Source organism: Ptiloglossa arizonensis, chromosome 13 (genome assembly GCF_051014685.1).
Source record: "Ptiloglossa arizonensis isolate GNS036 chromosome 13, iyPtiAriz1_principal, whole genome shotgun sequence".
Classification (NCBI taxonomy): domain Eukaryota; kingdom Metazoa; phylum Arthropoda; class Insecta; order Hymenoptera; family Colletidae; genus Ptiloglossa; species Ptiloglossa arizonensis.
The window spans coordinates 7507007-7529645 of NC_135060.1; the positions used below are offsets into that span (position 1 = coordinate 7507007).

At 33.0% G+C, this 22639-nt stretch overlaps 3 protein-coding genes across 4 annotated transcripts; 2 read left to right on the forward strand and 1 right to left on the reverse strand.

Moving 5' to 3' along the window:
• Nucleotides 1-124: 124 nt before the first annotated feature.
• Nucleotides 125-2097, forward strand: Rpl7a (ribosomal protein L7A). The gene is made up of 6 exons (XM_076325527.1): nucleotides 125-262; nucleotides 620-734; nucleotides 818-967; nucleotides 1064-1284; nucleotides 1507-1629; nucleotides 1856-2097. Exons 1-6 carry the CDS (start codon nucleotides 248-250, stop codon nucleotides 2036-2038), a joined length of 807 nt encoding a protein of 268 aa, XP_076181642.1. The 5' UTR covers nucleotides 125-247; the 3' UTR covers nucleotides 2039-2097.
• On the reverse strand, nucleotides 2098-6078 carry Vps53 (vacuolar protein sorting 53). Of its 2 annotated transcripts, XM_076325525.1 has the most exons (13): nucleotides 5813-6077; nucleotides 5131-5531; nucleotides 4931-5051; nucleotides 4719-4855; nucleotides 4217-4649; nucleotides 3798-4144; nucleotides 3560-3715; nucleotides 3356-3481; nucleotides 3177-3255; nucleotides 2944-3092; nucleotides 2720-2885; nucleotides 2512-2658; nucleotides 2098-2448 (listed from the first exon to the last, which is right to left on the reverse strand). In XM_076325525.1, exons 1-13 carry the CDS (start codon nucleotides 5936-5938, stop codon nucleotides 2287-2289), a joined length of 2550 nt encoding a protein of 849 aa, XP_076181640.1. In that variant the 5' UTR covers nucleotides 5939-6077; the 3' UTR covers nucleotides 2098-2286. The 2 variants fall into 2 exon arrangements, with proteins under 2 accessions (XP_076181640.1, XP_076181641.1); XM_076325526.1 differs by lacking the exon at nucleotides 2098-2448 and having other exon boundaries at nucleotides 2547-2674; nucleotides 5813-6078.
• A 731-nt stretch (nucleotides 6079-6809) lies between these two features.
• LOC143153882 (uncharacterized) lies at nucleotides 6810-22545 on the forward strand. Its single transcript, XM_076325509.1, has 6 exons — nucleotides 6810-6988; nucleotides 11167-11372; nucleotides 17165-17297; nucleotides 19229-19362; nucleotides 20580-20778; nucleotides 22345-22545. Exons 1-6 carry the CDS (start codon nucleotides 6925-6927, stop codon nucleotides 22455-22457), a joined length of 849 nt encoding a protein of 282 aa, XP_076181624.1. The 5' UTR covers nucleotides 6810-6924; the 3' UTR covers nucleotides 22458-22545.
• Nucleotides 22546-22639: the final 94 nt, after the last annotated feature.

Genomic DNA, 22639 nt, shown 5'->3' on the forward strand with positions numbered 1-22639 from the left:
TTAAACTGATTATTAAAGAAATCTCCGCTAGATGACTCTACAAAGGAAAATTAATCGTTGTGTTTCTTCTCTAGAAATAATTGCATTAAATGGTGTTTGTCAAATGGCGCTGATGTCGGCTGTGGTGGCGCTGCTGATGAATCGTTCTTTACGCTCTCGGCAGCCGTACTTCGCGTTGTGTTGAGCAAAATATAAATTTTTATATCCATCGTGATATAAAGAATCCTGTACATTTTCCGTTAAAACAATGGTCCAAAAAAAGGTAAACCTACTAAATTGCTAAATAAAAGTAATATTTCCAAAAGTGACGTGTTATTACTATAAATTGTAATGGTTAGAATTCAGCATGTTTTGGATGAATTAAAACATTGTAAATATGTTTTCCTCGTATAGTATAATTATTCAATCATCGCTATTATGAGCTACTGCAAATAAAATTATTTTATTAAATATAAAAATACAAGTATTTCATATTTAGTCAGGCTATAATACTTCTTGCAGTATAGTTAACCACAACGTTTTTAAATTCCGCAATGTTTTCACAAAAGTTGTAAACATATCTCAATGTTTACTGATTAAATACTTATATATAATGAATGGATTCTTATAAAAAATATAGCCGAAGAAGAAGGTGGGGAAGAAGGTAGCAGCTGCACCACTGGCAGTTAAGAAAATTGAACCAAAGAAACAGACTAATCCTTTGTTTGAAAAGCGCACTCGTAATTTTGGAATTGGTGAGTAAAAATAGTATTTAAAATGTACAATTATTATATAATATTTATATACTGTGCTGTTAAAAACTGAATTTGATACTTAGGACAGGATATTCAACCGGCTCGTGATCTTAGTCGTTTCGTCAAATGGCCCAAATATATTCGCATTCAGCGACAAAGGGCTGTTCTGCAAAAAAGACTGAAAGTACCACCACCAATCAATCAGTTCACACAAACATTGGATAAACAAACAGGTATATTTTTTTATACAAATAAATTCAATTATGTGAAAAGAGTCATAAAAATTTAGCTAATTCAAAGATTTTCATTTATTTTTTCTATTATTTCAGCAACACAGTTATTCAAAATGATGGAAAAATATAGGCCTGAATCAGCTGCAATGAAGAAACTGAGGTTGAAAGGTAAAGCAGAACAGAAAGTTGCAAAAAAGGATGATGGACCAACAAAAAAACCAAATGTATTGCGTAGTGGAACAAATACAGTAACAACGCTTGTTGAACAAAAGAAAGCTCAACTTGTTGTAGTTGCACATGATGTGGATCCAATAGAGGTATGTATGTACTCTAATTTTTAAAAATACTAAAGTATAATATTTCGTTTATTTGTAACAATGATGTTGGAATTTCTTCACCTGAGAGTACATTTGATATGATCAGTATTATTTGATGAAATATGACCCTGAGTTATATATATCAGAGATATATGTCAGTAATTTCATGATGTTAATCTATTATACTCGTACAATTTACTATTATGCTATTTTTATTTACAGATTGTTCTTTTCTTACCAGCTCTTTGCCGTAAAATGGGTGTACCTTACTGTATTATAAAAGGTAAAGCACGTTTGGGACGTCTTGTCAGGCGTAAAACTTGTACTACAGTAGCTCTGACTCAGGTAAGAGAAATGAATTATTTTTTTTTTTCTTTATCTATCTATAATTGTTCTAATTTTGTTAATATTTATAACTTAAAAGTAATTAATAATATGATGAGTTAACATAGAGCCAATCCAATGACTATATTTATGATATATTCTAAATCTACAACTGATACATAATTACTGATACCTAGTTCCATTAATGTTCTAGTTCTTTTTTTATAACATTTTATTTTTATGTTAGGTGGATTCTGGTGATAGAGCCAACTTCTCGAAAATCGTTGAAGCTATCAAAACGAACTTCAATGATAGATATGACGAAATTCGTCGTCATTGGGGTGGTGGTCTTTTGGGCAGCAAATCTGCTGCTAGAATAGCTAAGATAGAGAAAGCTAAAGCAAAGGAACTTGCACAGAAACAGGGTTAACATCATTCTATACATTGGGTACTGTTTACAATGTACAACAATAAAATATAAAAATCGAACATTTTGTGTTCTAAATAGTAATACACCTCTTTGACTAATTCAGTATAACCAATAAATGTAATTGTACAAAGATTTTCTCTATATTGAGGTAAAGTAAGTCGCATGTATAATTCTAATATTTAAGTTTTATATAGATATATTTCAAATGAGTATGTACAATACAATATAAGTTTTTCTATGAAATATGTTCATATTCTTTTTTTTATTAATTTTTCTAGTCTTTTTATTCGCCCAGCTTCATGTTCTGGACTGTCTTGAATATTGTGACTCCTAGTGTCGTGTAAAACATCCATATTTTCAGGTTGCTTGAATTGTTCTAAGAGTACAACTTGTTCTGTTTTCTTCAAACCCTATAAATTATTCACAACCTTGATATATCTGATAAGGTATTTTTTATATAATAAATTTGTTACCTTCATATCTAAGATTTTTTGAAATTCTGGTGCTTGTAGATCTGGTAAACGCATCCTACATTGCTTTACAAAATCTTTAGGAGATTCAATAGGCGACATTACAATTTTGAGAATCATTTCAGCATTCGCCATGCCTTTAACAACTACCTAATTACAATTAAAACTGAATTACCATATGTATAATTACACAGATAGTAGAAAAAATTACCTTCGTGTATGTTGCTGGAGCTTTTCTTTGAACTTGATAACCTGTTGATGGGAGATCTAAGAGGGCAGTTTTCAACATGTGTACATCTAACAATAATTGTTCAGCACCCACAGTATTTAAAGGTTTGCACTTATACAATTGTTGTACTAATTTCACTATAAAAGAGCTGTAAATAATTCTTCTATCAGTACATTTTGATATTATGTAAAACAAATATACATTACCTTGCAAATTTCACACACAGTTGAGTGAAATACTTCCTGCATGAGGACAATCTATCTCTGATAGTAGGTATTGTTTGTCGCAAATGTACTACAATAGTATTAACATAGTTACTTTGATCACCAACAACTTCTATAGCACTCCATTGAACCTAAAATGATTATTATTCATGTATCAGTAGGTAAATATATTGACAAAAGTAAATAAAAGTTAAACTATCAAACTGATTGAATACTTTTGTCATTGCAGTTAATGCAGATTCACATGCTGATTCCAGATCTTGAACAAGTAGTTGAATACAATTCGATATGACACTGTAGAGAAATAAATCCATTTTCATTAATAAATATCATGATTAAAAAACAGTTAAATTAAAACAGTCAAACTTAGTAAAAAAAAATATAGAATACATACTTGTGAAAAATATCTTGTTCCTGAGATAAATTAATTTTTTCAGCATAACATTTATCCGTTTTTTCTCGAAGTTTTTCTTCCAATTGCTGTGTTATTTCCAAGCAATATTCAGCTGTTGTTAATATGCTAAAATGCATATTGATGTCATTTATTTTTCCTCAAACATTATGTTAATAAAAATACGGTCAATGAGCAAACCTTTACCAGCATATACGTGATTGCTCTTCTTTGCTAAATCTAGTACTTTCCCCCTCTTTTAAAAAACTTTGAAAATTTTGTATAAAACCTGAAGTTGAAAGATCTCGAAAGTCACGCGTTATACTGCTCATACTTGTGGCAATTCCTACACTACCTCCAATCCTATAATACATTAATTTTACATTATTGAAAATTACAGAATAATTTTAAATAACACGTGTAACATGTTATCTACTTTACTTACTTAGGTAAATTATTTTGCAATATTTTAAGAGCATATTCTCGCAAGTACTTTTGAAACGTTTCAGCTAGATTCAACATAATCGCGCCAGTGCTAAGTTGTGTGCATTGTAACATACACTTTTTATAAAATACAAACAGATCTGCACAAGAAGATAAAACACTACTAGGACCTTCAATACCATCAAAATCTTTAGCACCAGGAGGTTGTGTTTTAGAATCTAATACAAATTTGTCCATTAAATCTGCTAAATTGCGATCTAAACTTTCTATATAGATGTTTAGATATGGTTCGAAACATCTTCCTATGAGATTCAAAAATGGCGATATTCTTGGTTTTTCAATTTGTACCTAATTTATAATATGTTTTAATATGTTGCTTGTAAAAATATTTGATATAAGATATGTTGAAAAATATGGTACCTGTTCATTTTCTTCAAACGGATTGCCTGGAACTTTATCTGTGGAGTCTGTATTGACAATATTTTTTTTATTTACTGTATCAGAATTTTCTAAAGTAATACCATTGAATCTTTTTGTTAACAATGATTCAAAATTACTCGTTCTTTGAATCGCATAAAGCAATAGTTTAACATCTATTTCGGAACGGCGTTTGTGCATCAATTTAGTTAAATCTTCTCGTGTAACATGACAGAATTGTACAGCAATTCGTTCTGAAATTTCCCAATCTTGTGGAAAGATTGTTCCAAATTTTGATTCAAAGTCAACTAAATGTTTTTTTATCCAAGCATAACGCCGATCTATTTTATCCAGCCATGCAAAATCTTGATTTTCATCAAATAAATGTGCATACTCTTGTAATTGAATACCCACAAACCAGGTGAGCAGATCCTTCCTTGTGAAAAAGATGAATTGTTAGTCATCTTAATAATGTTTAAGTGTACTAAAATATAAGTATACTTACTTCACTTTAGGATCTAGTACAGATAATACTAAACAGCCTTCTGTAAGTTGATTAAAGTATTTAGGGTTTTGACCAGAAAATGCTTGTTTAAAATCTGCTGTAATTTGTTGGGCCAATTCAACATGTACCTGACGCACCTTAAAATCAAAATATTAATAAAAGTGACATGCATTAATTATTAGATCAGATCAAAGAATTTAAGTATTGCATACTTCATCGGATAATTGTTTCACTTGAGGTATATCCATGTAACTATTGAAGTGTTGCATTACTTCCATCACAGCTTGCAGTGGTAAAATAATTTCACCATATTGCTTCTTCTGTGTTAATTCTCTATAAAGATATTAAAGTAATGTTATACTTGTTAAATTATAATAAATATATTTTTAATAATAAAAATTTGGATAAATACTTTAAAGTATCTACACCTTCCACGAGCATATGCAAATGATTTAGAGCAGTTATCGAAGCAGTGAGATTTCTTTTAGCAAAATCCAATTGTTTTATATCTCTTGTTATTTCTTTAACTACTTCTTCTGATTGTTCCGCTTTATCTTTTATGTCTTTAATATGCACAAATAATTGTTTTATTACTTTCTGCGCATCTTCTAATGCAGCTTTTCCATCTTGACCTACATTTGTTTGACCACGTACCACAGAACGAATTTCTTTATCTATAGTACGTATTTTTAATTCCATTTTATTTACTACATCATCGATATTTGAGAGAGATTGTTCCGATGGAAACAACGAATTTATGTAGTCCACTACATTGAAGTTTGAGTGGTCCAATGGATCTGTACTAGGTAAGACCTAATCGAGAAAGCCAATTAAAAGATTAATATAAATATTTAATTTAGATCTAAAAGGCTACTGAAACGTGCAAATTAATTTTGACATTAGAGAAAAGTAGTTGTTCAAATAACTATAATGTATATTAGTTTTTGTTTGTGTGATATTATTTTATCATTAAAGTATTTATTAAAGTTGATAAGCAACAACAAATACATTGAAACCGATAAGAAAATATTAACTACTTGTTAAAGATAGATGACAGCTGTAAACAATTTTGACAGTTTCTCTATGATCCTAACCTGTTCAATTACGTTTTGTACATTCGGTGGAAGGGTACAAACAGTTGAATTTAAATCTTCTAAATCATCTTCTTCGTGTCCTTCCATCTCTGTGTTTGCTTCAATTTCACTAATCGTATAGTTCATGCGTATTTCATTCTAAACGTATTCGCGTAAGCATATGATGACAAAAAGGCACGTAGTATATTTACATGAATACTTCAAACCTACAACGTATGAAAGGAGCTATTTTGTACTGCACTTGTCGCTCATTTAGAAATTTTTATACCGCGCCATATAACGGTAAAATATTTTTGCTATGAATAATGCATCATTATGTAATAAATAGTCAAATTTATTTATACATTAGTATTGTAAATATCAGTTAGATTTTCCTATTTTGAATAATTTAGTAGAATTTTGATGTTGACAATCGGTAAGAAATATAAAAAACATTCTTCATTTTTTTTTTAATACAAAGCATTGCACGTTATAAACATAAACGTAATATTTAAATAAAATAAAAACAATGAAATTTATAATTTTGCACATTATATGAAAAACAATGATATTTTCGTAATAAATAAATTTATTGATTTGATATCATAAATTTCATGCACAGAAAATATTTGGAAACTTATGTAGATTATATTGAATTTCCCTCGCGACTATGTGTCCAAGACAGTTGATTTTTAAAATATAAAATAATTAAAAAAATGTTATCGATAAGTATACATAAGATTTTACGCTAGATTTTTTAAAGTAATAATAGTCTCAAAATATACGTAGTAACGAATGCATTGAATAAAATTTACTTATCGATGAGATATCAATTTGATATCAACTAGGGTAACTGCCTCGCAACGTTTATTTTGTGTCAGATCTATTAGCAAATCCGATTTTGAAGATACCCTGATAAACTGAAAGGCAGTGAGCCTCCGCTCTATGTTTCATATTCTATGGGAGTTGGTCGAACGATCGAAAAGCTTGGTCAGTTGTAGCGCCGACTCGGCTCGAAGTTGTGTAGTTTAAAGGCACACCACTGTACAAAATAGAAGCACGTTTTTTTCGTAATTAAATAACGTAGAGGCAGTAACAGTTACGTAGAAACGACACGAAGAATCCATACGACAATGCCGCGCCAGCCAGCACACTGGGGAAAAATCGTATTCGTATATATTTTTCAATTATTTTCATGTAAGTCGCACGCAATCGTAAACACCCACCCGGCCAGTTCATTCTATTCTCATTATGACGGAAATTGTTTTGCAATTATGTTTTACATGTCACAACGTTTAATACACAGGATAGACATCAATCGTGCATAACGCTTTCAATCCTGTCGGGTTTATCGCGCTGTTTTCATTAGAATTCGTTTATAAAGATGTTTCGAGTGAAATTCTATATATGTTTTACAATTTGAATGAAAGCCATTTCAACGACCGCTGTTTCATTCACGACACGAAAACGAAAAAGCTTCTTAGCGAAATACAAAACGATGTTTGCTGAAACTTGTAAAAATTGCTTTTTAAATTTACTTATAGAGATATGTTGTCAGGATATCTAGCAAGGTAATTAGAAATCAGTTTTACGGTCGAGTTTAATATGTTTTTTTAACAGTTTGCTGCTAATCACCGGACTGTTACTAATTAGGCGATGCATACGTGTAATTAACGCGTTTGCATTTTTCGCGGTCTTTTCAAATTTCCCTTCGCATCCCGTTTCTTTTAGTACGTGTTGTATTGTTCTTTACATTTTTAATATGAAAAATTTTCATATTTTATATCTGTGGAATAGTTTACAGTTAACTCGTTGAAGGTTTATACAGTTTCTCTGTAATATTATATCGATGAGTGACGTGTAAAATATTGAAAGATCGTACACGGTAAAAAAGATTACTCAACTGTCGATGAATCTTGTTTTAACGCACAACGCTAAAAGTGTACAAAGATCATACAAACCGTTACAAATTTTCATTGTTTCATTGTTCGTGTAATTCGTTCGAAAAAATTCCCGATGAATTCACGCATTGAAACAGATCTATCGATTTTAACAAGATTTCAAACAAGCTTCGAGATACAGTGCTACATCGTAATAGTACAATAACGGGATACTTACCGCCCCTGTATTATATTCTAAGAATCGTTAAACGCGATACAAATATTTCCAACGGAGACGAGGACACGAAATGTTACTTACGTTTTTGATCATTCGTTCATTTCTTTGTTTTTGTATGGGCATTCGCATTCGCGAGGTTCACGAACGTCGAATGGCAGCCCCGGGTACGTTTCGACGTAAATGAAAACCAATTCAAATCGCGTGCATAACGGGTAACAGTTCACGCGAAATGACTTCATTTCTATGATTTCGTTGTCCTCAAATATGGTGCTTTCGGAACGTCTTGAAAGCCTCGGATGGTCTGCGCGCGTGTTAGTAACACGCGCTTTCACTGATCGATACAGTAACACCTCCCAGCAACAGGGTACTGCCACAAGTAGTTATAGTCAACTGAAACCTCTCCATTCTTCCGTACAGTTTCATTAGCCATGCCGTATTTTTGACGTCGTTGTTCAACGTCCAGCCATATCTATCGCGGATACAGGATACACAATCCGATTAATCACATTCGGTCGGATTGAATTAGCGTCGAAACTTGAAACGAAAATGTTGATCGTCCTAGACGACCTAGTTTCCAGTCCAGGAATCGTCGAATTTAATAGATGCTTTCTTCGATGTACCAAGTTTTCCACGTATCGCGTACTCAATAATTAATATCGAATCTAATCGGGAATTCAATATTAACGTTAACCGTGCACGGTACAATTGTACACGATTTTGGGAATTAATTTCACAAAAATGTCCGAATTAACAAGGAGATCGGAAATTCGCGTTCTCAGATTCAAAGTACCTGGAACGAACGACACGGATTCGAAAATCCCGTGTAGAAGTTGCGGACAAAAATTTCATCTCGGCGATTAAAGTTATATTATAGTAATAAGCGTTTCGGGCACACACACGCGCGCGCGCGCAAAAAAAAAAAAAAAAAAGAGAGAGTTTATCCTAACAAGTACGCATACACGACAATATGAAACAAAATTTTCGTTCCACTTTGAAAGTCGTGGATTCCGGGATTATTAAAATATAAATTACTCGTGCTTTCATTTTAATTCCATTGTTAATTCTCTTATTAGTTTTCCTCCGTTCCGCACCCTTCCCTGCTGTCTCTTTGCCCAGTAACGGTCTTATTGTGCTCGTTCTGTATGGTACTGGGCTATTATACGTGTCTGACCATGCACGAGTCTAGTCTACTTGTTTGTTTCAGTCGTATTGTTATTCCGTATCGTTGTTCGATCTTTTTCTTCCTGCGTCAACATTTTTAATTTCCATTTGTATTCTCCTTAGTACGTTGAGCGTTGAAAACGTTGTATCATTTTTTTTACATTAGTAGATGAAAGGGAACTAATACACATCTTTAGGGACGTTGGTAGTTGATACGAAAACGTTGGTCGTCCTAGACGACCTAGTTTCAATCCAGGAATCCGTCGCATTAATAGATGCTTGCCTCGACACACTTGATTATGTCGTCGGCAAATATTCATTAGTTAAAGTCATATTGATAAAAAATTCCCCGTCAATGTGGATCTTGTGTACCTATAATTTAATCGTAGTTGTTTCCACATAGTGTCCAAATTAACATGTTATCGTAACGTTGCACACTCTGCTTTAAATATCTCCAATGGTTGTAGCGAATTTGAAAATTTGAAAATTTATGCAAAATAAAGTAGCGTTCGTATAGAAGTTACGAAAGAAAATTTTCTATCGTCGAGCAAAGTCGTGAAACGATAATAAACGCATGAAGAACAAAGAAAATTTATCCTCATTTTTTTAGTTTTACAAAAATTGAATACACAGTTTCAAATCGTACGTGTCGCAGTTTGTAAAATATAAATCACACTTACCTTTATTTTAATTTTATTGGCAGTTTCCTTATTGCCTCCATTCCATTTAGCACGTCTGTTTAGTAACGATCTTATTCTACTTGTTTGGTACGATACTCAATATTGTAGTCCGCCCACGCACGGTTCTAGTTTACTTAATTGTCCTATTTCTCTTTATTCTCTGTTTTTCATTATATTCAGGACGTTCCATCTTCTTTTTCGTGTAAAGTGCTTAATTTTTACTGGAATCTTTCTTCGCATATTGACTCTTGGAAAAATTGAATCGTTTTTGTAGATTAATAGGTAAATAAGTTGCAAGTTAGTATATAAATGTTAATCGCCTTAGACGATCCGGATTGAGCCGAGTAATGTCCAAATTAACATATGTTTCCTTCGAGTAGTACACTAAATTGTGTTAACGCTATATTTGGAATAGCATCGTAGTTACACAGTAGTATTGTACATAATATTGTAGTTAATGTTAAATTAACTGACGAATTAAGCTTAATACGATTATACACATTTGAGCGCAACATGGTTAATATGATATAATCGCACATGTTTTCATAAAGTGTCTTAATTAATTGATTTAATAGATGTCCCCAGCAACACGGACAGGATAATCCGTTCCATAATATATTTAATATTTAATAATGTTCAAGCTTTAGTGACACCGACCAATGAAGTATCAAGTTTGTTCCAAACATAAATATTAACAATTTTGTAACCGAGGAAGTTGCACGAATGGCGAAATATTCTGTTGTTGTATCTAACAAAGTTTCGCGCCACGTTTTCCAATTAACTACAAACGGTATTTTAACGGTTTAATCGTCGATGTTGTAAAACGTCATACATTTTTGATTCACAATAATGAGAGAATATGTCAAGGGTTCGAAACATAAATTAATTACTCGTTTCCACGGTACCAAATTGTTAAACCACTCGTTTGTCCTTTTAAAAGGGCACAATGCAATTTCATCTTTTTTGTTTTTTTTATTCACCTTCAATCTGTCAGATTAAGTTCCACGATACCAAATTGTTAAACCACTCGTTTGTCCCCTTAAAAGGGCACAATGCAATTTCATCATTTTTGTTTTTTTATTCACTTTCAATCTGTCAGCTTGGGTTCCATATTTTACAAGAAATTTATTACCATAATATATTTTATTTCGCACGATGGTACCTTTTTATTTACATTTTACATTTTCGCGTTCACGCTTTTACAGAATGAAAATTCGCTCAAAATCGGAGGGAAAGGTACTATAAATCTGTACCAAAAGTAATAGGAACTGAAGCAATGTTATACGTTAAAATGCTCGCCGTATTCAATGGTGAAATAAACGTCGCGTACAAAATTGTTAACTTCTATAGTTATCGTAGGTAATTGCGACGAGAGACCGAACTATTTAATAAGACATTGTTATCGGTGACTTCCAGATGCAACATCCACGGTACATGTGCAGTTGATAGCACCGCACTACGTAACATTCGGCAGCTCAGCTACCCTGCATTGCAACCATAGTGTCCCAGATGCTTACTTGCATAAAGTCGAATTCATGAAAGATGACAAGAAGATACTACAATACATAAAGGATAGGAAACCGCCGTTCGTCGAATGGCGGGTAGACGGTGCGAATATGGAGGTGAGTTTGATGCAATTAACGCATACAGTCACTCGGTGCATTTTAATTATACGTGTGCGCCTTTTAAGCAATCGTCCGGTCATATTTATCGCTTCTACAGTCACAAAGGAATGATTTTTCAGACCGAAGTGAATTCCAGTAATGGAATGTAGTCAAAATTCCTTTGAAGTGAAATTTTGGTACGTTATTCCTTATAGACTTTAATATCGCATTTGAATGCAGTTACTATTGCGTTTTAATCTTGTGCACGTTAACTACCTCTCCGTGATATTTATTACATTTTCGGACAAATAATTTAATGCAATTTTTAAAAAATAATCCAACTTAACGTATCCTGAATAAAAATATCTAGAAGGCTCAATGGATAATTTTTTGTTCGTTCTCTCTTCTATTTAATAGAAGGCGTAAGAGGTGTTTAAAAAATCTTATTAGATGTTTTACACGATACTAAATAAATAATAACGTCGAACAAGTACGACAGTATATTTATTATTTACCCGTTGAGAAGTAGCGTTTATTTATATCTTTATATTGTACACCTATAAACATCTTCTCAAAGTTCATTACCTGAATAATTAACCATTATAAAGAGAATTTAGGTTACGTCTATTTCATAGAAGTTATAAAGAGTGTCTACAGGATTGTATTAAATGGCTCACTCGATAATAAATAACTAATTAATCATGTTAAACAACTATGAGGGTGTTCCCGTTAATACGCGTATAAAAAGTAGTTCAATGATACCCCCATGTGAGCGGTGTGCACGGAAAAGGAATAGAACGATGCAATGTGTTTAATGATTTCGCGATATTGCGATAGATGGTCGCGTGTTTGAGTTACGTGTTAGTCTCACGTGTCCGTGTTTCATATTGTAACGACAGATTTTCTGATGCGTTGAAATGTGTAATGTGAAAATTCATATCTGTCCAGATATTTCACCACGTAGACACGCACTCCCATTATATCATTCTGTTCTATCAATTTCGTTTTTATTCGTTTTCATAAAAATGAATACTTCTTCCCAAAAATATAGAGCTACGACACGAATACCGATGTAATATTTAAATTCAACGAACCATCGATTTGGACTATAATTAATAAAGTTCGACAATATAGATATCCAGTCTAACTTCACGTTGTAAGTTCATACATATATGAACCAATAATTCAAAAATAAATTATCGGAATTGTCTGGTCTCTTCTCCATTTTAAAATAAATCGTACGTATAGGCTCGGGTTCATCACGCTTCAAATTTAACAATTCGTACAAATTGTAGGACGTGTCATTTAAAGTTCAATCTGTTTAACTAATACTAGTTGATTAATCGTTTAATTTGCAGTCAGTTTGTTTTCGATGGACTTGCGAGTCAACGGGAGACGCATTTACTTCAAGTAGCGAAATTATTTGGCTCGAATGGTGAAATTTTTTCTTCTAAAACTTTTTAATTACTAATCTGAAACGTTATTAGAATTGGTATAATTTAAATTACATTCCCAAAATAGAAGTTTGACGTACATATAGATAACAGAAAAGTAACTTATTGGAGAAAAATTGAATTTATGATGGATCTTCTTCTCTTCTTGTAAAACTCGCATCTTTGAACTTGAATATGTTTATCATGATACGTTTCAAAATTTTGAAAATCTTTTGCAATAAATTATTATTAGAATTAACTAGTTAGAATAAATATTATCTGGTAGACTACATTTGTAGTAATGAAACTTCAGCTCCGGTAGATTCGTCGGCCCAATTGTTGCCCTATTCTACTTGTCTGATCAAGTATAATACATAATACACCTGTCCGTCTATATTTAATTTATTCCACTTTCAGAGGAAAGATCAACAGCTTCTTCATTTTTTTATTCAAGACTGCTTTTGAATTTTTTACTCTTGAAAACGTATCAATTATTTTCATAAATTAACAAATAAAACCTATTATCTAAAAAATGAAAATCATTCAGAAAGAAAACAAAACGATTAAAAATTATCGGGAAAAAATAATTCAATTTATTTTTAGTAACATATATGTAGATTAACTTATTGCAAATAAACAGTGTTGAAATACACGCCTGTATAACGTTGAATATTCATATTTTGAGCATTACACGGAATTTAATAAAAAATTAATAACGATACTTTTGCGTGTAAATGGATGAAATTATATAATAATCACGTTCCTCAATGTGCGCATAAATTACTCCTGTGGAAGGAAAGATGAATTTGAAGCTTTCACGCGTATAACATTAAACTTGTATACAACAAAATTAATATCGAAATATTGTATCGAATATCATTAACATTATTCAAATGGGATTATTTATTGAGATAATCCGATGGTTATTGATAAATGATTGGAAAAATATGTACGCCTTAAAAATATATATCTCTTTCTTGATATTTATACCAAATGGTTACTCACCAATTAATTATAGTACATGATAAGTCGTTAAGATAATATGTTCATTAATTCACATCTGTAATGAATTCTTGAAAAGAGACAGTCGAAGTTAATAATTTGGTACTTAACAATAATAGCATATAATTTGTAAATGTTGAATTTAATTGAAAACAAGTTGCTCGGTCATTTTCAAAATTCTCATAATAATAGAGAAGAAACCATAGGGAAAAATGTAATATCGAGTGGGTATAGAATGCGGATTGCATTCTTTCGAGTGCACCCGCGTTGCAACGGGGGTTCGTGCATCGCACGATTTACTTTGCGTTACAGGCTGCATTGTACCCGAAACGTCAAGAGTAACCTAGAAAAAGTGACGCATACACTTTATCGCCCACTAAACGCGTCTGTTCTGTTTACCGTGTTCCCTCTGAGACATATATCCGGCTACGATAATACGGCCAGTGGACATTACAATTCAGGTGTGGGCAACTCGAGTGTCTACGAAGATAAAGAGTCAACATTAAATAAAATTATCCTCTTTTATCTAGGAACAGATATTTATATAATAGTTATTTAATGAACAATTTCTTTCTTTAATCCTCGAATGGTTTTCCTTCTTATATTTCTCAGACTTTTTTACTTCAATTTTATTCTTACTTTTTTCATTACACTCATCACATTTTATTTGTCCGGTCAGAGATGTTCTTATTCCACTAGCTCTGCTACAAAAGAGATAAATATTAAAATAAAATGAATGATATCATTTACGTTTGCAGTCTTATCGAATAATTAAATTATTATCTTTTATCTAGATCAAAAGCATTTATTTAATATTTACTCAACTGGTCAATGCAGTTTAATATTTTGATCGATTTCACTTGAAACTTTAAAAAAATATATCAATGGTTATAAATTTTATTTATATCAGCGAAATAAATATTATTTGAAATAGTACTCAATTATTTAAATACATTTGACAATGCAACATTCGGTGTGCTACGATTTGATAAAAATAAATCCCTTACGTTTTCTTATCGTAAAGTAAATTTCATCTCCTCAACAAAAATAAACGACTACACGCTTTCTTTCCGTTATCCAATCGTACTTCATAATATTGTCGTATTACTCTGTAGCTAGGAACTACGATCTTGTACATTCAGTTTGTTCCAAGAAACGGAAGAAATATTGCGTAGCAAAATTCCTTTCATATTACAATGTACATGGGTACACTACTAGCGACACATGTATATAAAGATGATAGTAAATTTTAAATTCCTTACCTCATGATTACAAATTTTGATCTTTTCTGCTGAAGCTTTAAAACGAATGTACATCATGAATTTTAAAGAAGCAATTATTTACAGAAAATATCATAGAATACAGAAAATATACAATTTAATACGAATTATGTTTATTTTTAAATAAAATAAATGTTGAGGTACCGTAGTCCAAGTTATTTTCAAGGAATGAAAATTGGTACACGAGCTATATTATATGTATAACGATCAGAGTATTAATTGAAATAGATATCGTAATTTTATTATATAAAAATTGCTAAAATTCGGTGAAACTTCTTTTAAAAAACTCTTCGCAATTATCCTACTTTGTGGTTCAGGCTAATTTGTTGGATGATTTACAACGAAGCTAACAATTTCTAAAAAAGGTGTACTCTCGTTATTAAAATGGAGAAACGTCACGAATAAGCTTTTAAGTAACAAAAATGCTCAGGCTGTAGTCAGTATTACTTCCAATAAAATTTTTTTAGTTTTTCCCGAGGAACACCGACATCTACAACAACGAAAAAAAGGAAGTTGCACACAGTAGGATGATTGTAACTTGAAATGTAATAAAAATATTTATATAATTTTATCGATATCTCTATTCGTGCCAGTAAGACGTATTGAATTCGTATGAAATATTCAACAAGCTCAAAATTTAAACGTATGTAGAATAACTACATATGCACTACTACATATACTAATGTATAACTACATATGTAGGGTGTTTAACTAGAAACAGGTCAATTTAATGCCTTTGATATTTTAAGTGTTGGGCAGAAAAGTGACAACAGTAAAAGTTTTATAGCTTCGAGGACACATTGCAATGGCGATGCTTTCTTTCTGGGTGAAGGCGTAAAGAATATTTAAAAATCAATTTCATTTTCTTTTTTTAATGGAAGGGTCTTTCTTTTACGAAAGAATTTGATAGAGTAACGAATTTGAAGAACAAAAATATTACGATATATCTCTCCAATATCTAATAGATTCTAAGATATTCAAGTGTAACAGTATTAAATTGGTTATCTTTAAGCTAGATACTATGTCGCGTGTACAAATGGCAGATTGAAAGATCAGTCTTGGAAAAAATTGCGAGTCGTAATACCTACGACTAATTACAAATAAAAGTTGCTCGACACTATCCATGTTCCCCTTATTCATGCTACCACATTTATGTCAGGTCCGTTCTTTCAACCTCCTATCTTTACATCTCATCGCCTCGTATTAGAAGCTAAAAATGTCCAAAACTCTCACTTCTCTACCAAATATACCCTAATACTTTCGTTCTCGAAATTCGTCACACCATCGAATTCTGCGATAGAAAACTGGACATTACGTTCGAAAAGACGAAGTTGACGATCATCTTCTTTGCGTTTCCACCCACCAAAGAAACTATCGTTACTGTGTGACGTCTACCTCGAAGTCGTACAATTTTTTAACAAAAACTTATCAATTAATCGTAATTAATTGTTCATTGTTATAGAAACCGGCGAAGATATTGAAACTGACTTGTTTCTAATGGGATCGTTCAATGTATATAGTGTACAATATTTCAGTATAAAATTAGACAGAAAGATTGGTTTCCATTAAAGAGGATAAGCGAGCAGTAGCCTCGTCGAAGACTGTTTTAAAACAAACCACTGAAATAACGCGAACGCGGTTTACCCGAGGAAATTGAAACTGTGTACAGTACCAACGTAGCCAGCATGACGTTATATCGGGACACAATATCGAGACAGACTCGTCCGGCTGGCCGGCAAGCGCATGCATCGGGACATGCAACTTTAATAATAAAAACCAGCTACGCGGCCGGTGGTTCGTGACACTTCCTATATCGCTTGAACGGATACGGGCTATCTTTGGGGGATACGGTCTCTATTTTTTCCCCTCTCCCTCCGTCTTGACACCTACGCGATTAGACCGGTCGTTTGATCCATTTTTGAGGGATCGATACGTCCCGTTCGAGCATGCTCGCACGCAAGAGGCAAATAACAAAGGCACAATGCCGAAGTGTTTGAACGAGCACGCGGAAGCGGCCAGCCGCGTGTTATTTAAGAGGTTTTAGGTAACCGCTTGACACGATCAAAGTTCAGAACGATGCACCACCTGTTTACAGTACTTGGAAAACGGCACGACAATCAAATTAAAGGACGTTCGTTTCGAGGCGTCCGGTTCATATTCCTGTCAGGTCTCAATGACGACTCCTATTTATACCGAGGCTTCCGAAATCGTTCAAATGAAAGTTATAGGTAAGCGAAAGTGTCCCTGAAAAAAAAATAAAAAAAGAAACAAAAAATCGTGCATTGCTTATTGTGGCTTTCGTAATCGATGAAACGTTTTTGTTCAGTTTCGTTGTCGTTTTTATTTTCATTCGAGAGCGCACGCTTAAGTGATTGCATTCGAACGATGAGAAACTTAATCCTGGAACAGTACACTTGGGGATATTTCCTATATCGAGAAGGAGTCGCGAAACAACAATTTATGAATTTTTAGGACTCGTTGTGCTCGTCCTGAACACAAGAGCACGAATAATACGATGTTAATTAATGTATATTTTATAATGTAGAAGAAGGTTAACTCTACGGACGAACGTTTTTCAGGTTTTGAAGTGCATTGTAAATATCAACATTAGTTCTCAAGATACAAATAACCACCTCGGTGTACAGGATTAAGTTCAATGTTGACTAAACTTTGTTGCGCTTAAGGAATTTTTTTGTCCACGTGGAAGCTGTTTTATTTAGATCTTTTGACCCTTCCGTACTTCAAATTTAGATTTAAGAAGTTTCGATCTTTCTGTTGAAAATTTTTTTATAAAAACATATCAAGGGAGTTTTAATTAGAATTCTCGACCCTTTCAAATTTAAATTCAACGAATCTGAAAGTTTCTGTTCATAAAGAATCACTTATAAAACTATATAGAAGTAATTGTAATTTAGAATTCTAAAATTTTTTAAATTCAAAATTAGATTTGGGGAATTTCAATTTGTTTATTCTCGAAGATTTTTTACCAACATTTCTACAATAGAACCTACATATATATGATCTATTATAGATAGTTACGAAAAACCCGGTATGATAACATATGTCGAGATTCGTGCAATTATCGAGGTAATTAATCCAATAAAAGTGATCCCCACTTATTCAATATATCCCCACTACTTAGGATACATGCTTGACGTTTTGTGTGATCATTGGTCCCTTAACAACAACCTGCTTTTGTTTCAAACGTTAGACTTTCATTTTCAATCTCAATTGTTGTTAAGTGGTCAGCCCTTCCACTTCTCAACACAATGCAACTTAACCCTTTCGTTCTGATAGAGAAATATAACGTCTCGTTTCTCTTCGGTGACGAGGGATTTCAAATTGAAAGCGATGATTAAACAATCAAAGTGGGATATGAAAACATCCTAGTTACAGCGAAAGGGTTGAGCTCGTCGTGAAACGTACGGTGAACATGAATAGATCTTGAAAAGTAAAAAGGTTGTTACAGGTTTTGTTTTATTGTATTAAAAAAGTGCTCGAATGAATTCAAATGGTCATATTCAGATAGACTCATTGAGCACGTTCTCGATTAAAATTCAAAAGAAAAAATTTACATTCGTTTCAACCGATCGCTGGATGAAAATGTCGAACAATAAAATCTACCACTCGTTCTTTCGTTGATCGATCAATTAATTATGCATTCGTACCGCTTATGTCGTAAAGTAGAATTGCAATAAAATGCGATGTCTTTGCAATTACAATGCGCCATTACGATTATCCGATACACGCATCTTAAAACACGAATTTATTTGGAAATGCAATTTCTAGGAAATAATATATGATACTGTTCAAAATAATTAAAATATTACGTATTTAAATACGATAACCAATGCTTTGGTTACTTGAAGCAGAACCTGTGCTTATATTGCACGAGTGAAAAAATTCAAAAAGAATTTTCCAACAACGTTAAATATACTGCGCCTCTTTCATTTTTGAAATTTAATTCATTTTCTGCAATCTGATATTTCATCGTACCTCGAATCCCTTAATTATTTCGAGCAGTATCATTGCAAGTAGAGTTTGTTCTTCCTTAAACAACGGAAACGCAATGTTTAATCGAGCTCGAAGCACTGAAGTCCTCTTACCCGGTTTGCAGACCGTACAATTCTATTCTAATTAGTGTTATGAAATTATGCAGTACCACAGACTGAAAACCCGAAAATCACATTCGAGAAAAGCGTGTACATGGTCGGCGAGAGTTTAGAGGCAAATTGCACTTCATCGGCTGCACATCCAGTTCCTCACTTGACATGGTTCATAAACGGGAAAGAGGTAAGTACAAGAAACAAGGTATTGTGGTCCTTCACTTCTTCAATGCATTATTATATTATTAATATAGAATAATATTCTATTATTATTGCTCTTTTTCCAAAAAAAATACGTATTATTATCGATATTGTTCATTTGTCGCTTTTTATTCGTTCAACCCTGGCACAGTTAAGCCCGATTCTCCTTAGGCTCGTGTTTACGAAATTTAATTTCACTATCCAACGCATGACGTTTATTTTCAAATGACAGAGAGCGTATCTACATTCATACAAAATGTTAATTTATTATTCGATTTGCACATTTATTATTGTTCAATTTTATTGTAAGCAAATTTGAGAATAATCGTAACAATGGTATTTACCAGATGAAAAATATACTAGTGAAATAAGAGGTGATGCGTTCGACAATCCACTGACATACTCATTAATATCGATACGTATCAATTTCCAAGCATTGTGTCGAGGTATCGAACAAGTATTGATATAAGTTTGTTATTGACCAATACCACTACTAATGCACAATATGTTTCACATTTCACGCAGTATCGATACAATTCAAACAAGAAGTACAATGAAACCTGAACAAGACAATGACGTAGCTAATCTACTATCAGCGTGGTGGATATATTCGAATAATATCGAGCAAAATTTTCATTCAGATACTACTTAATTATTTTTCACGAAATATGTTTGCGCGATTTTTCATTCTTGAAAACCGGTCTCACACTTTCATTCCAATTCTTTGTTTCAATTAAATCGTTATACATAACGATTAAATCATCAAATTTCGATCTGAAAAAGTTATTAATTACGCTCAACGTTCAAACTGATCATCGAGTGTCAACCGCCACGTCTTTTATTTCCGATAAATTGTGGATGCAATTAAAGTAGGCATCGACTCGATGTAATTGATAAGTATCGATAGGATAATCGCATCTCTCGATAAGCCACAAATCGTTTCACGATATTCGTTCGAATGGTTCGACGCAAGAGTGTCAATTTCAAACGTGAATGTATATCGATGGTATCAAAACAAGTTTCAGTCTCATCGTGAGTTTCACATATTGAATATCGATGGGTATTCTTGCGGTAACAGCAAGAAAACTTTTATTTGTTCAACCACGGCACTTTTAAAGTGAGAAACGGTACAATGTAAACGAGAACAATGCAAATCTTTGATACAACTCTTATTCAACTGGTTTTTGTATCTTATTCGATTAGGTGGATATTACTCTGGTAAACCACTATCCTCACAAGCGTCACAAGGACCAACTGATGTCCGCCACTGCGAAATTAATGATAGAGATTTCCGCGTTGCATGTTGGGGAGAACGGATATTTGGAAATCAGCTGCTATTCCACCATTCCGGATTACCCCATGCACGAGCAGTACGCCGATATCAGGAAGGAGACGGTTTCGGGTAATTATTCGACTCACTTTTAATGATTTTTTTCGAGAAAATATTTAATTACGCTTGATCTGCCAGTGGATCGCTGGTTTATTCGATCATTGAATAGATTATAATCGAATACGTGTTTCGTGTCTCACATTAATGCATCTTGTATCGGTCGCGTAAACATATGGGTTTCGTGGGTTGTCTTATAAAATAAAAGAGAACAAAGAAACGTTCTACAATTTGAGAAAATGAAAAAATGATACGCAATTGGTCGAATCTTTGTATATAAAATACGTATCTTGCTCAGAAAGCGTTGTTTAAACATCGTTGGACGTCGGTTTTGAAGTCTAATTTTTGAAAATATTATTATCTTTAACGTTATCTCTTATTAAACAATACCACGTTAGTCGTTTCACCTTCATTCATCAAGTGGATATCTGAAACGTGTGGAGCGTTTTTAGAAACATTCGAAATAAATTTTTATTTCACAAGTGACCTACGACGCGGTGTGCAGTTCAAGCTGCACGAGTCTTTGATGATAAACTTGACATTTTTTTTTCACGGTGTACCAAACGTCACAGTGTATACAAAAAAATTTCATTTTATTCCTTGGTCCATTTTCTACAAAATTTGCATTTTAAAAACACAGAGTGGCGACTGCGACATCTGTGAAACAAAAAGGAATTAAATAAATACAAACTTCGCAAGTTACGTTCTACGAAATGCAGTCCGTCCACGAATTTCCGGTATTAATTCGTCCTATTTTTTAAACATTGTCTTCGACATCGTATCTGTTACAAAAATACAAGTTTTCGTAGAGATATGTTCCAGAAATAGAGTAGAATTTTTTCGTAGAATCTATTACGCAATTAACAAATAGTCCATGAAACTCGTACATTTACACGATCGACACTACGTACGTTTAAAAAAAAAAAAAAAAGAAGGGAAAGAATTTATAAATTTCCCCGGGAAAACGAATGATATCTTTTTTCTTCGTTTTATTTTATTTCAAGTCGCGTGTTTCCTTTCGCGGTATTAGCGATCAAATTTGCTCGGAAGAAAATATTTATGACGGCACACGGTGTATAAATTCGTTCAAGATGGTACGAAATTTCGATTTCCAAACTTAACGTAACGCATCTCGATAAAAGAGTGCATTCGGGGGAAATTTACCCCCGGTGGGAACAGATACTCCAATGAACCCCTTTGAGAAGTTATCACGTTAGAGAAAACCGAGTTCCTTAATTAGAGAAAGGTATTTGCACGAGCACCGCGTATATTAATCCAACGTGCACGTAGATTCGTGAAAATATCGTTTTTTCGACACAAACCATACGGTACGTTTCGAGCGAAGAAAATTGTGTCTCATAAATATTTTCATTCCGTAATAGTCGGATTGCGTAGTATAATAGTTTCGCAATCACGACAAATCGGAGTCACTTCTTTGCATGTTTCTTTTCTCTTTTATTCTCCGAATCTTGGTCGAATTCGGGAACAATCTTGTATTTTCGTCGCGCAGCTACCTATGTGTTTCCCACGCGTTCTTGTTTCTTTTTATTTAACGAAAACCTTGTTTGTCGGTTGTTCCAGTGGAAATTATACGCGGACCGGTCCCCGTTGCCTCAGCACAGAATGTCGCGCGAGGGTGGGCCCTGTCTACGTTGCTGTGCATACTCTGCGCGGTGCACAAAATCATTCCTTAATAAAAGTCAATTGCTTTAGGATAATTAAAGAAGAACAAAGAAAAGAAAAATATGTAATATACGTAACGAACGAGAGACAAGCGGCGAAGAAGGGTGAATCGGGGAAGGGAGGGGGGATCTATATACATATATTGTATGTATATATATATATATACATATTATATTTATATATATATATATAT

Coding starts and splice junctions, on each gene's coding strand:
- Rpl7a (XM_076325527.1), top strand. Junction 968..1,063: donor AACATTGGATAAACAAACAG/GTATATTTTTTT, acceptor CTATTATTTCAG/CAACACAGTTATTCAAAATG. Junction 1,285..1,506: donor ATGATGTGGATCCAATAGAG/GTATGTATGTAC, acceptor TTTTATTTACAG/ATTGTTCTTTTCTTACCAGC.
- Vps53 (XM_076325525.1), bottom strand. CDS start 5,938: ATGAACTATACGATTAGTGAAATTGAAGCAAACACAGAGATGGAAGGA. Junction 3,093..3,176: donor CATTAACTGCAATGACAAAA/GTATTCAATCAG, acceptor TAATCATTTTAG/GTTCAATGGAGTGCTATAGA. Junction 2,449..2,511: donor AAAAAATCTTAGATATGAAG/GTAACAAATTTA, acceptor AATAATTTATAG/GGTTTGAAGAAAACAGAACA.
- LOC143153882 (XM_076325509.1), top strand. CDS start 6,925: ATGCCGCGCCAGCCAGCACACTGGGGAAAAATCGTATTCGTATATATT. Junction 17,298..19,228: donor CGTTCAAATGAAAGTTATAG/GTAAGCGAAAGT, acceptor GAAATTATGCAG/TACCACAGACTGAAAACCCG. Junction 20,779..22,344: donor CAGGAAGGAGACGGTTTCGG/GTAATTATTCGA, acceptor CGGTTGTTCCAG/TGGAAATTATACGCGGACCG.